Genomic DNA, 14600 nt, shown 5'->3' on the forward strand with positions numbered 1-14600 from the left:
CGGGGTCTGCGGCGACCTCGCGGGCGCCCTTTGCCCCGGGGCGCACCATGACCTGACGGGCCGGGGCCTCCTGCCCTGGGCTCCCGCCGGCGGGCGGCGGGGCAGCGCGGGGCTCGCGGCCGCGCGGCGACCAGGCCGCCCGCGGGTCTCCGGAGCCCCCTCCCCGCGCCGCCTCCCTCCCCGGGCCGCGCGCCTCCCCGCCTGCGGCCCGGCGCCATGGAGCTCTCCGAGGTGCGCTGCCTGAGCGGCGGCGAGGAACTCTACACCATCCACCCGACGCCCCCGGCGGGCGCCGGCGGGCGCGGCTCGCGGCCCCAGCGGCTGCTCTGGCAGACCGCCGTGCGCCACATCACCGAGCAGCGCTTCTTGCACGGGCCCCGGGGCGGCGGCGGCGCGGGCGGCGGCGCGGGCAAAGCCTCGGAGCCCGCGGGCGGCGGCCCCAACCACCCCGCGCCGCGCTTGTCGGGCGACCCGGCGCTGCCCCTGTACGCGCTGGGCCCCGCGGAGCGGGCGCACGCCGCCGGCGGCACCAAAGTCTTCCCGGAGCGCAGCGGCAGCGGCAGCGCGGGCGGGGGCGACCTGGGCTTCCTGCACCTCGACTGCGCCCCCAGCAACTCGGATTTCTTCCTCAGCGGGGGCTACAGCTACCGAGGGGTCATCTTCCCCACGCTGCGCAACTCCTTCAAGTCCCGGGACCTGGAGCGCCTCTACCAGCGCTATTTCCTGGGCCAGAGGCGCAAATCCGAGGTGGTGATGAACGTGCTGGATGTGCTGACCAAACTCACCCTCCTGGTTCTGCACCTGAGCCTGGCCTCCGCCCCGATGGACCCGCTCAAGGGCATCCTGCTGGGCTTCTTCACCGGCATCGAGGTGGTGATCTGCGCCCTGGTGGTGGTCAGGAAGGACACCACCTCGCACACGTACCTGCAGTACAGTGGCGTGGTCACCTGGGTGGCCATGACCACCCAGATCTTGGCAGCGGGCCTCGGCTACGGCCTCCTGGGCGACGGCATCGGCATCGGCTACGTGCTCTTCACGCTCTTCGCCACCTACAGCATGCTGCCCCTGCCGCTCACCTGGGCCATCCTGGCTGGCCTGGGCACCTCGCTGCTGCAGGTGGTCCTCCAAGTGCTCATCCCCCGCTTGGCGGTCATTTCCATCAACCAGGTGAGTCTTCCCTGCTTTACTTCGCCCACCCTGACTCCCCTGGGTTATGGAAAAGTAGCTTTTTGAGGGCCAGGGTTGCCCCACTCACTTTGCGTCCCCTCTCCCAGCTGGGGTAGGAGGTCCTGGGTGTAGGGGGTGTTGGTAGCTCTCGCCTCTCAGAGGAACTGGAACTCAGTGACCTCTGAAGTTCCATTAACTCTGATTCTACTTTGATTCCCTGAGTAATTCTCTGGTATCAGCTAAGAAACAGTCTTCTTTCTGCTTCTCCACCTGCCCCCTCCCCGATCTTTAATCCCTGAAACAGGAGACAGAAGGGGAGAAGTTCCCTGGTTTAGAAGGTGACTGGTTACTTGACAGCTCTGCTCATAAAAGTCACAGCAGGGTGCAGTCAGGGACCAGGGACGCTGGGATTCTGAGTTGGGTGTCTGTATTGCTCTGTGCCACACATCCTAATTCTCAAATGCTTTGATATCGGCTTGGCACATACTAATCACCAGTGCTAGGCAGCCCACATGTGTTATCTAAGCCAATCCCATAAATAATCCTATGCCACATGTTGTATTTGGGAATCTTCATTGCCTTGGGCAGCTAAGATGATATATATATATATATATATGATGATTTTTTTTTATTAAGGGATCTAAAGAAACTTAGGGCTTGGATACATCAACAGGAATTGGGGCTGCTGGTGGGATGTCATTGCCAAAGAATGCAAGTTTTGCTTAATTGAAAGGCCGTGTAGATAGTTTGAAATATTTAGGTGGAACCTGACTCTCTAGGTCTCTTTCTCCCCCTTTCTTTCTATCTCTACCCATTAAATATGGATGTGTTATGTGAACAAAGTCGCCATTGTTTGTGAATGAGAAGGTAGACACCGACTCGATTGTTTAGATCCGTTAAAATTAAGAGGTAATGAATGGTCTGGCACTTTCTCTGTCATATGTCTAGTGGGTAACAGTAGGGTGAATTTGGGAGCTTCTCAATAAAATGAGGGAAATGTGACAGCTGAAGTGGTTGCAAAGAGAAGGCTGACGAGAGGGCTGCTTTGTGGGTGCTGTTCTGCTCCAGGCTCTGAACCATTTTTGCTGTAGTGGAAGCTGAAAAACTCTTCTCCCTTGTGGTCAGGTTGGCGAGAAGATTCTTAGAATTAACAGGTACAAAAATTGCTCATGAGTTTTCAAGCGCCAGCACTGTTAGGGCGCTTCCTCATCATTGACCTTCTGGGTTACCAGTTGATTTGGGATTCTCTCTCTTTGATGGTTTTATATCATGCGCTCAGGTTACTTATCTGGTTGGCTGCTTTTACGGTGCTTTTTGAAGTCTCCCTGGGCAGAGCAAAGGGCAAATAAAGCACACGGCTGTGATCATGAGGCATGAAATGAGGAGATGAGAGCCGCCGAGTAAGGAATGACCAGCTGCACTTTTCCTTAATAGAGATAATGATTAATATTTTCTCAAACTCGTAATGAACCTTTAATACCCACCTATGATAAATATGATATCCGGAGTTGTATATAATTATATTTAGTTGTGTTTCTCAATTCTCTTTACGTGTGGCTCTGAACCCCAATGTGGTCTAAATCTCTCCCTTTCTCTCGAGCGATCCCGTTTTTTTTTTTCTTGCATTCTCTTGTGCACCTCAATCTCTTACCTTCTTGTTCCTCTTCCTCTTCCTCTCCCCCGCCTCATCCTCTTCTTATCCCTTCACCTCCAGCTTTCCCTTTCTTGTTTCTCGCAACCAATTGTTTTCCCAGTATCTCCCAGCTATTCGATGATTTGTATATAATTTCATTTATTACAACCTGCTGCTTTTCATGCACCATCTTCATACACATTACTAAAAGATTTCATCAAGTAAGTTTGGGATAGTATTTAGAATAACACATCCTAAGTGGCAAATGATGACTATTTTCAAAATTCTAAGTATAGAGACACTTTTCTTGCCAAATGAAGCCAGAAAGTAAATCTTGGCTCCATATTTGTTTTATACTCTACTCAAATACTACCAGATGGGAGAAGATTAAAAATAACCCCAAAATGTCTTCCCACCCCCACCCCATCATAAACAACCCTTCCCTGTAAAATATCACAGTCCTGGTATATACAAGCCAAGCTCATTCAGCCTTCGGTTCGGGTAGGAGCTGCAGGTGAGGCGTTTTCCTGACTCCACACCTTTTCCTGGCGGAGGGACCAACGGGAGCGCTCTCCCCTCCTGCAGGTGCTGAAAGGGCCTTTGTGGGTTGGCGGCTAAACGTTTTCCTTTGGCGCCCTCTAGAGGTTCGAGTTTCTTTCCTAGGCCTTGCAGAGGGAGGAGATGAATTAATCCCTTTTTTTTTTTTGAATCTGTGATTTTTGAGGTAGATACTGTTCAGTTTTCCCTGTCTGGTAGTAGACAAGGTATGCTTACAACCTGCTAAAGGTCCCTCATCACAACTATGATAAAAGTCTGAGTCCTTCCCACTGGCTACTCCATCCTTTATATGCTGTTTCCCTCATTATATGTCCCCTTTTCTCCTCAGGCTTCAGATACGCTCCCCATTTTTCTATCTCTCATATTTCCCAAGATTTTTCCCACCGTCTAGAATTTACACTCTCTACCTAGACCAATTTCTCCCAGGTCTTCGCATGACTGACATATTCTCATTACTCCAGACCTGGCTCAAATGCCATTTCTGTGCAGGATGCCCCTTACTCCCTCCAGAGCTCATGCACTGCCTGAAACCACCCTATTTGTTTATATTTACTGTGCTTCCCCTGCCCACACACCCTCGAAAGAATGTAAATGCCACATAGGGGCAAAAATGTCCATAGCAGTTATCACTCAGCACCTCGAAAATACCAGGCACACAGTCACTCAACAGAGAGACACTGAATGAATGAACAAGACTATGAATTCCATCAGCAATTTTATAAATGATCCAAGACCCCTGATGTTGTGTTGCTAAAGGCTACACTTACACACACGCACACACACACACACACATCCACATCATGTATGTGTAAGGCAGCCTTTTGCAAGTAAACATCTTTTGGAAAATGAAAGTGTAGTAATAATCCTTGACATCTGTATAATGTTTTACATGTAACTCAGCACCTATGCATAGAATATATACACATGTATTCTCATACCTAACAATGACTGACATGGGGATCATGCTTCATGTTCATTTCAGAGAACTGACAGATTCTTAGGAACTTTAAAGGAATCTTCCAGTAATGATGAGCCTGAGAAGTGGTGAGAGCAGGACCCAAACCCTCTGCTAAGGCCAGTCCTTCTTGGGAAGCTGCTTAGGGGTTATCCTTCTAAACACATAAGCATGTGGAATGGTTCCAGATCAAGGAGCACCTGCTTCACTACTAAAGAGAACAATATCCCCTATAATACAGGAATTAACATTTAATGAAAAAGCGAAAGTGAAATCAAGAGAGAAAAATGACCCAATTACCATAAATCAACTCTTTGTCACTAGCTCATGATCTTGCACAGCAGGTTACAAATTTGTCAACCGAAGGCCATAAGCACTGGAATATCATCTTCTCTACATTAATCCCAGTTCTCGTTAAGAGGATGGCTCCCATTTAATGTAACATTTTCAAGAAGCAGGTGGCTGGAATGAGAGCCTTGCAGCCACACACCTCTGCAGCTGTCTCACTTCATGGAAATGCCATTCTCAAAAGGAACAAATGAGTCCTTGATCGCCTTCCCTTAGTTCACACGACAAGTCTGTTTCTACTCCTCCCCTCCTGAAGGAAATGAGGCCTGTGGCTTGACAGGACAGGACCAGAGCAGCACCTCCCTGCACACACCCTGCCTGAAGAGAAGAAGCCCTTGTTTCAATCATCCTGTGTTTGCTTCTGTGCCAGCAAGATGGAGCCCAAACGCGCCGCCTGTGAGACCCCTGCCGTCAGCAGAGAGACAGTTTGTGTTTGCTGCACACAGAGAATAGTTACACTAAAGTCATGGACTTCCCAGCCCAATGCAGAAGAGGTGGCTGCCCAGGGCAGAGGAGGCTTCTCTCATATTTTATAGGTTTAAAGTGGCATTGGTGATGCCGAGAAACCTCCAGAAGTGTCAAAGACCCCTCCAAGGGGCACCCTGACAAAGCTCAGCTGCAGGTACACTAGGGCTATAGTTACCTGCTGTGGGGGATGCCTCACCCAATTCAAATTAAATCAACTTCACGTATGGGGTTCAAACCAAACACAGTCACACTCTTGGCTGTATCCTCTCTGCAACAGATTTCCCCCACATCTTAACCAAATTGTTTACGCTGCTAGTTAATGTATCTGTCTGAAAATTCATTCCAAAAGACATTATAGGTATAAATAAAATATGAATGATAAGGTGATATTTGCTAGGGCCTCTTACAGGGCAGAGAAATTGTAAGCACTGAAGCACTGTTGCTGTGATTGGCATTTTACTCTATTTTAATTGCAGGTGACAATGATTTGAGCTCCCTTACATTTGAAACTCCTTATTCTTCAGCTCATTAGTGAGAAGTTCATGAAAATCATTTAGTTACTGGAAAACTGAGAGGCAGCAATATTTAACCAGAAAGACTGCTGCATTATGCTTCCCTCTTGGGGATTCTAAAATATTATGGCTAGTGGCTAATTAGTCTTCTCTACCACTTGGGGAGGTAGCTAAGCAAAAGTGTGGAAGTGGAGATGATTTCTCCAATATAACTCTACCAGCAACAGTAGCCAGGAATGCAAATCCAGCTTAGTTAGTGTTCAAGGTTGCACTGTCAGACTTGAATTTCCCATGCAACGTTTCTTCCCCGTTTTATACACCTTCCATCAAATAGTAGAGACCAGAGCCAGACAATAATTATATCACGATCATTCAACTTGACTGATAATGAGGGTCTTTTACTATTTGGCCTTTAAAAAACCCTTTGGTGGCTGGAGGTCGGGGGCAAGAGGAAAGCACTGTTGTGCTTGGTAGAGATGGTGCTGGATAGTATGAGCAGGAGGGGGTCAGGAGAGAGGCTTAGTGTGTGGCTGGAATATGCATTTCTGATCATTTAAACGAAGGATAAAGTTCATAGTAAAGATAAAGTGAATATAATGGAATTGCCAACATCTCTCCCCCGTCTGTCAAATTCAAGCGTAAGTGCAAGACAGTATATGTTCTTTGTCTAAGTCTGCTCACCCCAATGGAAGGGAATTGTATGACGAGTTAATGTACAGCAAATGGCCTGTCATTTAAAGCGCTCCGATTTGGTCGTTGATATCAAGACGCTCACTTCAAAACACACAAATATCCATTACCTGAGTGTGCCTGGCTCCCATCTAATGCACCTCACTGGGATGATGTGTGACTTTTAAACCCCGCCCCCTCCATTTCTGTACATTTTCCTTTAGTAAATTCATACAGCGTTAAAAATATTATTGCAGCGTCCCTGCACGTCTGAGAAAATGACTTTCAGAAACAGGTTTGAGTGATAATGTTCCCAAGAGGGTCTTCTGAATGCCAGGAAATGGAAATATTATTCTCTTATGCCCAAAAGACTTTCCTTTTTGGACATTCCTCCCTTGCTGTCTCCCTGCCTCTCTACTTTGTATGATTTTCTTTTTTGTGTAATGAAATGTAAGCTTTTACAAAGACTATTTTTAATGACTACTGTAATAACCAATCAAATCCATCAGCTCTGGCCTGTAGACACCTTTGTCCTGGAGTTACAAGTGGACTTGGTTTCTGTGTATTTAGAGAGGGTTATAAAACAGTTGTGTGGTGTGTGCTTGGAAAGGTTGAATTCTGAATTTGTTTTCCTCCATATCCGGTCTTGTCACCTGACTGGTGTCCCTGGTCAGAGGAAAATTATATCAGGGCTGGAAAGACTGGGAGGACCTTGCTTTGCAGCTGCTGTCACATCAAGCTAAGTAGGATGCATGCTTTAGGCATACCTACACCTTGATGATAGATGGCATTTAAGAGCGCATCAAACATGAAGTGAAACCAAGCATAAAAAGGAGAGATTAAAAAAAAGTTTACCCCCAATTCAGTGCTGCCAGCCACGTGTAATCAAAGGACACTACTACAGGCATGCTGATGTGACATTTCACTGTTGTATAAATATTTCTTAAGATGCTAATTTATGCATTTCACAAGTGTCTGAGTTGATCCTACATGTGGTTATTTTCAGATCCTAGGAGACACTGGCAACACTCATTTCAAACCTTTCCTCTTGCCAGCAAATGGGCACGATATTGATTCTCTGAGACACGAGCAGGTCCAGAAGATACAATTGGATAGCTTATCAGCTCACTTGACATATTGCCTTTGAAGCGTGCTCTTTGCTTTCTCGGGACTGGAATTCGAGGTAACAGATACTGAAGGTTGCCGAATTCCTGTGATTGACAGATAGATCTGAACGCCAGTGAGCAGGAGCATGGGTTCTGTAAATAGACTCTTCCGAGCAAGCGTTCTCTGGGAGGCTGAGTAGAGGAATGCTGCTTCCCCCAGGCAGCCACAGCAGAGCAATGGAACCTGCCCTGTGCTTCCCCAGGAAATGTAATTGGATTTACACACTCAAATTATATCATGTTTTGTTTATGAAGGACTATTTTAAGAAGTCAGGTCACTTAAGCAGCACTTGGGAAGCCAGCTTTTCTCACTGCAAGATTTTTCACAGTCAGCCCTGCCGGGTGCGGGGAAAATGCAGAGAAGATTAATTAACTGTTGAGGCGCCAGCCATTTCAAGGGGGTCAGGCCACATCTTAGCAGGAATAAAACGTATTCTGCCAATGAATGTGACCACGTCCTCCACTAGTGACAAGGGCTGACAACGCAATGTGTTGTCAGATGAATCTGCAATTCCTTGCTTCTGTGATATCGGCACTGGACTCTGATTGGGCATGTATGTGATTTGATATTGAATTTCATTTAACAAGATCATTTTAGACAGGCTATTTTCATATATGCAATGCTTTGCACATTCATTAGTTACTAGAGCTGATTAGAGTTACTAGAGTGGTTTTTCTAACCCTTTTACCCCACGTCCTGCCCTGGATGCTTAAAGTCAGGTGCTACTAATTGCCAAATATCTTTGAAGCACAAAACTCTCCTGAATCAGGAAGTGGTAAAATTACTCAAATGGAAAGCCTGGGCTAGAAGTGAATTAAATCTAATATATTAATGGTTTGAAATTTTTTTCCATTGACTAAATTTTTTAAATTGCCATATCTCTATAAATTTCACACCAATAGAAAATGTTCACAGGAAGCCAGAGCTCTAACCACTTCATTTTGTAAACAACACATTCCAGGCCTGTGTCAGCCCCCTTACCAGTTGAGTGTAGTTAAACCATTGCAGAACCTTTCCTTCTTTCTTGGTGATAATCTGCTGAATATACATGATTGCTTATAAAATAGAGATGACTAAGGATTAAGGAATGCATAATCAAAAATATGTCATTTCTTTAACTCAGAATAAGAAATGCAGCATAAAAAATTAACATATCAGGACAAAAAAAATAAGAACATGGAGAGGTCTGGGGAGAGAAGGGATGGAGCAGAGATTTGGTGAGTGTCCTCAACATTTGGGGTGCAGCCATAATGAGGTAGGGTGGGGCAAAATAAAGATGGATGAATGTCACTAGTGCAAGAGAGATTGTGGTTCACCTAAAGGCAAAGCTTTGTAACGGACAGACCCATCCAGAGGGCTGCTCTTTGGAGTGAAGAGCCCCCTGCTAGGGTTACTTGAAGGAAAAACTGGAGTGTCATCTACTAGGGATGTCTTAAGGAGATTCCCCTATGGAGAGGCTTTTGTCCTCAAGGTCAGCTGAAAGCCATGGCTGCCTATTCAAGCCATTATCACGTCCACTTTGCAGACAGGAAAAAAGATAAGGGCAAAGGACAAGAAGGCACAAGTGCATTTGCCGAATGAGCTGGCTGCCGTTTCAGGAGCTCTTCTCAGATCCCTGCCCAGTGACATCTGCTTATATTTCAGGGACCAGAATTCTGCTCTGCCACTCCATCAGCAAAAGAGATGACAAACATAGATTAAACTCTACTGTCCCTCAAAAAGTCGGGATTGCATTAGGAAGAAGTGCAGAGTGAGGACTGACTACGTAGGTCAGCAAATATTTGCTGACCCCTGTGGGCTGTGGTTCTAGGCTCTGGGTACAGCTGTCTGCTCAGCAGGCAAGACTGTTGTTATAATGAGGCTGACACTGGTATGGATTTGGGGTGGAGGGGAAGCTGTGACTCCAGCGCAGGGGTCGGGGAGCTTGGTACCTGGCTCTTAGAACTCTTCTCAAACACAGCATTCAGTAAATAGTTGACACAAATGCAAGCTTGACTACAGACGTTGAAAGCATGAAAATCAAAGCTGTGGTGGGTTTCTTTTAGGAGTTGCATGAAAGGAAAGGTCAGACTCTAGAAGAAATTATAGATGAGTATGGATCGTCCTTCCTGGACAAGAGAGTGAAGGGACCCTGGGGATGGGCTAAGAGGTCAATTATTTAGCCGTCACATTATCACAAACTGAGTGCAGCCCGCTCCTGGTGACTGGAAGACAAGGCACGAGGGAGTGTCCGCCTCGTGTTGGAAAAGGTCAAGCTGGTCTACCTGGCGAGGGCCTCCAAATGCCCTGTGTCCGCACGGCCCCAGCTAAACACTGAACAGCTGCCTTGGCCTCCAGGTGTCGCAGCTCCAGACAAAGGTGGGTAGATCCAGCTCAGGCAAGGCTTGATCCCTCCCTTGGTGTCCTGCTGCCTCTCGCAGGCTCCCCTATCAGAGCAAGGTCACACTGTTCCTGTGTGTCCAGCAGAATGGGACCCCTTGTGGTTAAGGGTTGTGTTCCCATGTCTCCTGTCCCCCTGATCACTCATACATGGCTGTTCTGAATACCACACTATCAAATGAATGAATGAATGAATATTGCATGACCATCTTCAACCTCCTGACCACTCCCAACATATACAGGGTCACGCAGGGTTCTCCACAGGAAGGGGAAACCATAAGAGAAGTCAGCTTCTCTGGTCCAGGCAAAAATACACCAAAAGTTAGCCCAGGAAGTCTTGGGGGGAGAAGCCCCAAGCTGAGTATTTGCTCCCATGTGGTAAAGATGGTACAGTTGATAACATGAGGGGGAAAAAAGCAAGCAGATATACAGATCATTTAAGCCCACAAAAAAAGAGATAAAGTAAAAAAATGTTAATGACCTAAATTTCCTTTAGGTGTTTGTTCATTATTCCTGAAGATTTTAAAACAGATAGGGCCCATGTACACAAATCTAGTTGTGGGGTCCCCCTGGTTGGCTTCCCTCTTGGTTCTTCAGCATCCTGGCTCTGGATACTGACCCCACCATAGCTCAGGCCTGCTGTGCCAGGAATCATCTCTTCGGCCGCTCAGTGGTATTCTGCTGGTCACCAGTGGCTGTTCACCCTCTGACTTTACTCAGGTGCAAATGCAGGCAAGAGGTGCTCTCACCTGCGCCCAAACTCCTGCCCTCCCCACCAGCGGGGCTGTCTGCTCACTTCTAAGAGGACATTGGACAATGACATTGCTGAGCACAGTAACTGGGTAGATCCTGAGGCCAGTGTCTCTCACAGTCAAGACCTATCATGTAAAGCTTCCTCTGTTCCGTAACTAGACCAGCTTATCTGTACACTGCCTAAAAAAAACAAAAGAAGCCTGATTTTAGATAGTAAAACCAATGCCGTTAACTCTAAGTCTTCATGAAATCCAAAAAGTTTTACGTCTTCTGTTTCAGTTCTGGGAAGCGCTATCCCGATGGTTCAATTTTACTTATTTATTTATTTATTTATACATACATACATACATACATACATACATACATACATACAAGCACTGGGTACAGTCAGAAACGCGGGAGGGTGAGAGGATTTCACCAGAGCCAGCATGGGGAGCAAAACAGGCAGAGTGATGAAATCCACTGCTGAGGGGAGCAGCGGGCAGCAGGAGAGGTCTGCGCGCCATGCGGGACCCTCCTCCAGTGGCCGGGGAGCAGCCGGGGATCAAGCCGGCGCTGCTGAGGCTGCGGGCAGCTTCACAACCCAGCGCTCAACCGCTGCGCCACCGGGGAGGCCCTGGATGGTTCAATTTTATACTGGCAATTAGTTCAAGAAACAAAATCAGAATCAGTCAGAGCAAGCTCGTTTTCTTCCAAGGTCAGAGTCTGCTCAGCCGTTACTTGGGGGAGCCTTCCTAGCCTTCCTGGATGGGACACAGAATGGGCTCTGAACAGACCTTCTTTATGAGATAGGACTTTTGTCTCCAACAAATAATGACATCATAAACAGCACTTGGGGGCCTGCCCAAGCCTTTCAGCCAGAGAGGAACTGTGGATTATGCCAGTGGACACTTAAAGATATTTTTGAAGCCGTGTAAGTACATTTCCTTAAAAATATAGAAGCCACAAATTCTCATCCTATTTTTGCCATAATTTTTTTTCCAGTAACTTTGGCCAAATGGCTTTGGCTTCTTCAGATGTGAGTATCTTTATGTCTAGGAGGGTTTGTGAGTAGTGAAAACAGCCCAGGGTGGGATTTCCCCGCATCCCAGACTGAGTGGGTGCCTCTCTCACGCACAGCCTGCACTGCCCAGCCTCCCTGCTGCAGGGCCGTGAACCCCCCAAAGGCAGGGTTGCCACTGAGTCACGGTTGTGTTCTGTGACATAGACCCTGGCTGGCAACATTCTCTTCCTTCTCAAATGTCTTCAGGGCCTGCCCTTCAGTTTCACCTTCAATGTTAGGGCTCCTTGGTGTCCACCCCCCACACACTCCCTCTGCACCCCGCCCAGGCTGATGATGACACGTCTGCGTGCCACTCACGCCTGCATCTGTCCCTCCAGCCCAGTTTGTTCTGCTGAGCACAAGACCGGACTATCTAGTGGTCTTCTGGGGACCCCCACTTGGGCACCCTAAGGGCAGCTCAATCTCACAAGTCAGAGTTTACCTCCCTCGCCCCAGTGTCTGTAAGGAAGCCCGGTGGTTGTGGCCCTCATTCCTGGGCTCTGCCCAGAGTTCACCTTCTGTTCCTGGGCGGGCCCCTGGATTTCTTAGCTTCCCTTCCTTGTGCTCCTCCAGCACCTCCCCACACATCCCTGCCACACAGAGCCAAGGTATTCCCACCGCCTCTTCCACAGGGGATGAATCACCGAACCCCATCCCCAGTTTCCTGGACGCTTGTGCGTTTTCTGAGACTCTTCCTCCTTTCACTGGCCAGTGCTGTCCACCGAGATGGCCCCGGCTCCTGGAAACTGCTCTGTGCCCCTTCTTCAAGACCCGTGCCAGCTTAGCAACAAATGGCATGCACGTAATTGAGGACTCTTATTTGTTTGATTAAAGAATTTGAGCTTGGATTAGGTGTTTAAGGTGCACGGAGGAGGCAGATTTTACAAAATTTGACAAAAAGACAAGTGGTCTTTCAAGGCGGACTCTTTGCATGGGGAGCACGTGCACTGAGTACATGTCACCCAGGAAAGCCCTGCCACAGCTATCAGGGTGCAGAATGGGGAGCCCCTGGACTGCTCCTTGTGGGGAGTAGCCCCCCGATGTCGACTCTTGGGTGGAGCTGCCATTGGTTGATTTCATGGCACCAGTAAGGGTCTTCATCTGTCTGTACCCCACAGTCACCGCCAGCAGAGAAGAGAAGCAACAATACATGCGGACTGTTGAGCTCTGGGCCTGGCACCCAGGACACACATTCTAGTTTTATTGTACCCTAATTTTCGTTGCTGTTGCCTTTCTCCCTGGAATCCTCTGGCCTGAGCGGTCCTTTCCCCGGCTTCACCTGGTAGAGCCTCATGTCGTGTGGACCACCGCCCACAAACATCAACGTGTGTCAGAATCACCTGACGGTCCCAAGAAAACCTTTGAATTTGGGGACCCAAGAAGCTGCATTTCTAGCAAGTGCTCAGGCACCAGCCTTTGCCTGTCTGTGAAGGACTTTGCCAAAGCCTTCAGGGAGAAGGCTTGGATTTTTATTTACTTGTTTATTTTCTTACATTGTTGTTAATTTTGGGAGAAAGCCTGGAAGTTCAGCACGGACCCCCCTCCCCCCCGTGGAGGCTCCCTGACATTCTACCGGGTGGACGGAGCTTCCTGTGCCCTCCTAACTCCTCTTACATCCCTTCACCATTCATTGATACATCCTTTCATTTAGTCCTTCATAGAACAAATATTTTTGGATTCCCACTGTGTGCTGGTGCAAGCAGTAGGGAGACTATGGTGAGGAAGAAAATCCAGGATCCTCTCATTAAAGGGATGATCATCTAGAGGAAGAAACAGGCATCAATGAGTTAATGCCCTAAAGGTGTAAATAATTTCCAATGGAGAAAAGTACCTTTAAGCCAGGTGACATGGCTTGGTGCTGGTAAGACATGCAGGGTGCAGAGTTTAAAGAGGCACAAGCTCTCAGGTGCTGACCCTGCCCTCGAGGTCCCGGAAGGAATTGCTTTCTGAAACTGGCTTCCCCACCCTCATTCTCCTGGTTTCTATTTATTTATTTATTTATTTATTTTTATTTTATAGAGGCATGTTTATTTATTTGTTTGTTTGTTTTGTTTACACATGCACTGGGTACAGCCAGAAGCACGGGAGGGTGAGAGAATTCACCAGAGCCAGAGCAGGGAGCAGAGCAGGCAGAAGGACCGAAGTACACTGCTGAGGGGAGCAGCGGGCGGCAGGAGAGGTCTGGTGGCCGGGGAGCAGCCGGGGATCGAACCAGCGCTGCAGAGGCTGCGGGCAGCTTCGCAACCCAGCGCTTAACCGCTGTGCCACTGGGGAGGCCCTCCTGGTTTCTATTTAAAAGGAAAAGCCTGACTTGAGCTGAGATGAGAACATTCTTCCTCATTAACTGAGACTTGAAGGAGGCACAGAGGTTGGCAGGTATTATTGGAATTATGACTTTTTTTTTTGTTTCCACTACTAACCCCGGTGCCCCTTGAGAACAGGCTGTACATCCTGGAGTAGACATTGGCACATCACAAGAGACACTCCTAGCTGAGGCTTGTTGAGTCAATGCTTGAACAACCTCTTGGCATCATTATTGCTGCCTCCCTTGGCATAGCTGAGGACACCACGCTCAGAGCAGTCACTTCATCTTCTTTTGGTTAATAAGGTCATCTAAACCACATCTCATTTCCAAACTGCATCTTGATTTGATGCAACAACAATTTCTGTTGTTTTCAGAGGCAATGAGCTAAAAGTTAAAAAAGGGTGGGAAAAATTGAAATCTGCCTTTCCAATGGTAGCAAAGCCTATAGGGACGTCACTGCTCTGTGGAACCAGGAGCCCAAGGCACTGGCTCCCAACATGGCGCCTGAAGAGCCACTGACGTGCTCCCCTTAGGATTTACCTCCAAGATGGTGCCACTGTGATGGCACTCTCACTTAGCTGGAATTCCTCACAACTCAAAAAAAAATCCTACCACTGTGGAACAGTTTTTTTGCGGTTCCACGA

General features: G+C 47.9%; 1 protein-coding gene across 3 annotated transcripts in view; it reads left to right on the top strand.

Moving 5' to 3' along the window:
• Positions 1-216: 216 nt before the first annotated feature.
• ADCY8 (adenylate cyclase 8) overlaps positions 217-14600 on the top strand; it is a gene marked incomplete at both ends in the record, with an annotated part of 164780 nt that continues 150396 nt past the window's right edge. For all 3 annotated transcript variants that reach the window (XM_084230786.1, XM_084230787.1, XM_084230788.1), the window contains one exon: positions 217-1167. In XM_084230786.1, the coding sequence (XP_084086912.1) occupies positions 217-1167 (951 nt within the window). The remainder of the gene's footprint in view (positions 1168-14600) is intronic.

Source organism: Talpa europaea, assembly GCF_964194135.1.
Source record: "Talpa europaea genome assembly, chromosome: 3".
Classification (NCBI taxonomy): domain Eukaryota; kingdom Metazoa; phylum Chordata; class Mammalia; order Eulipotyphla; family Talpidae; genus Talpa; species Talpa europaea.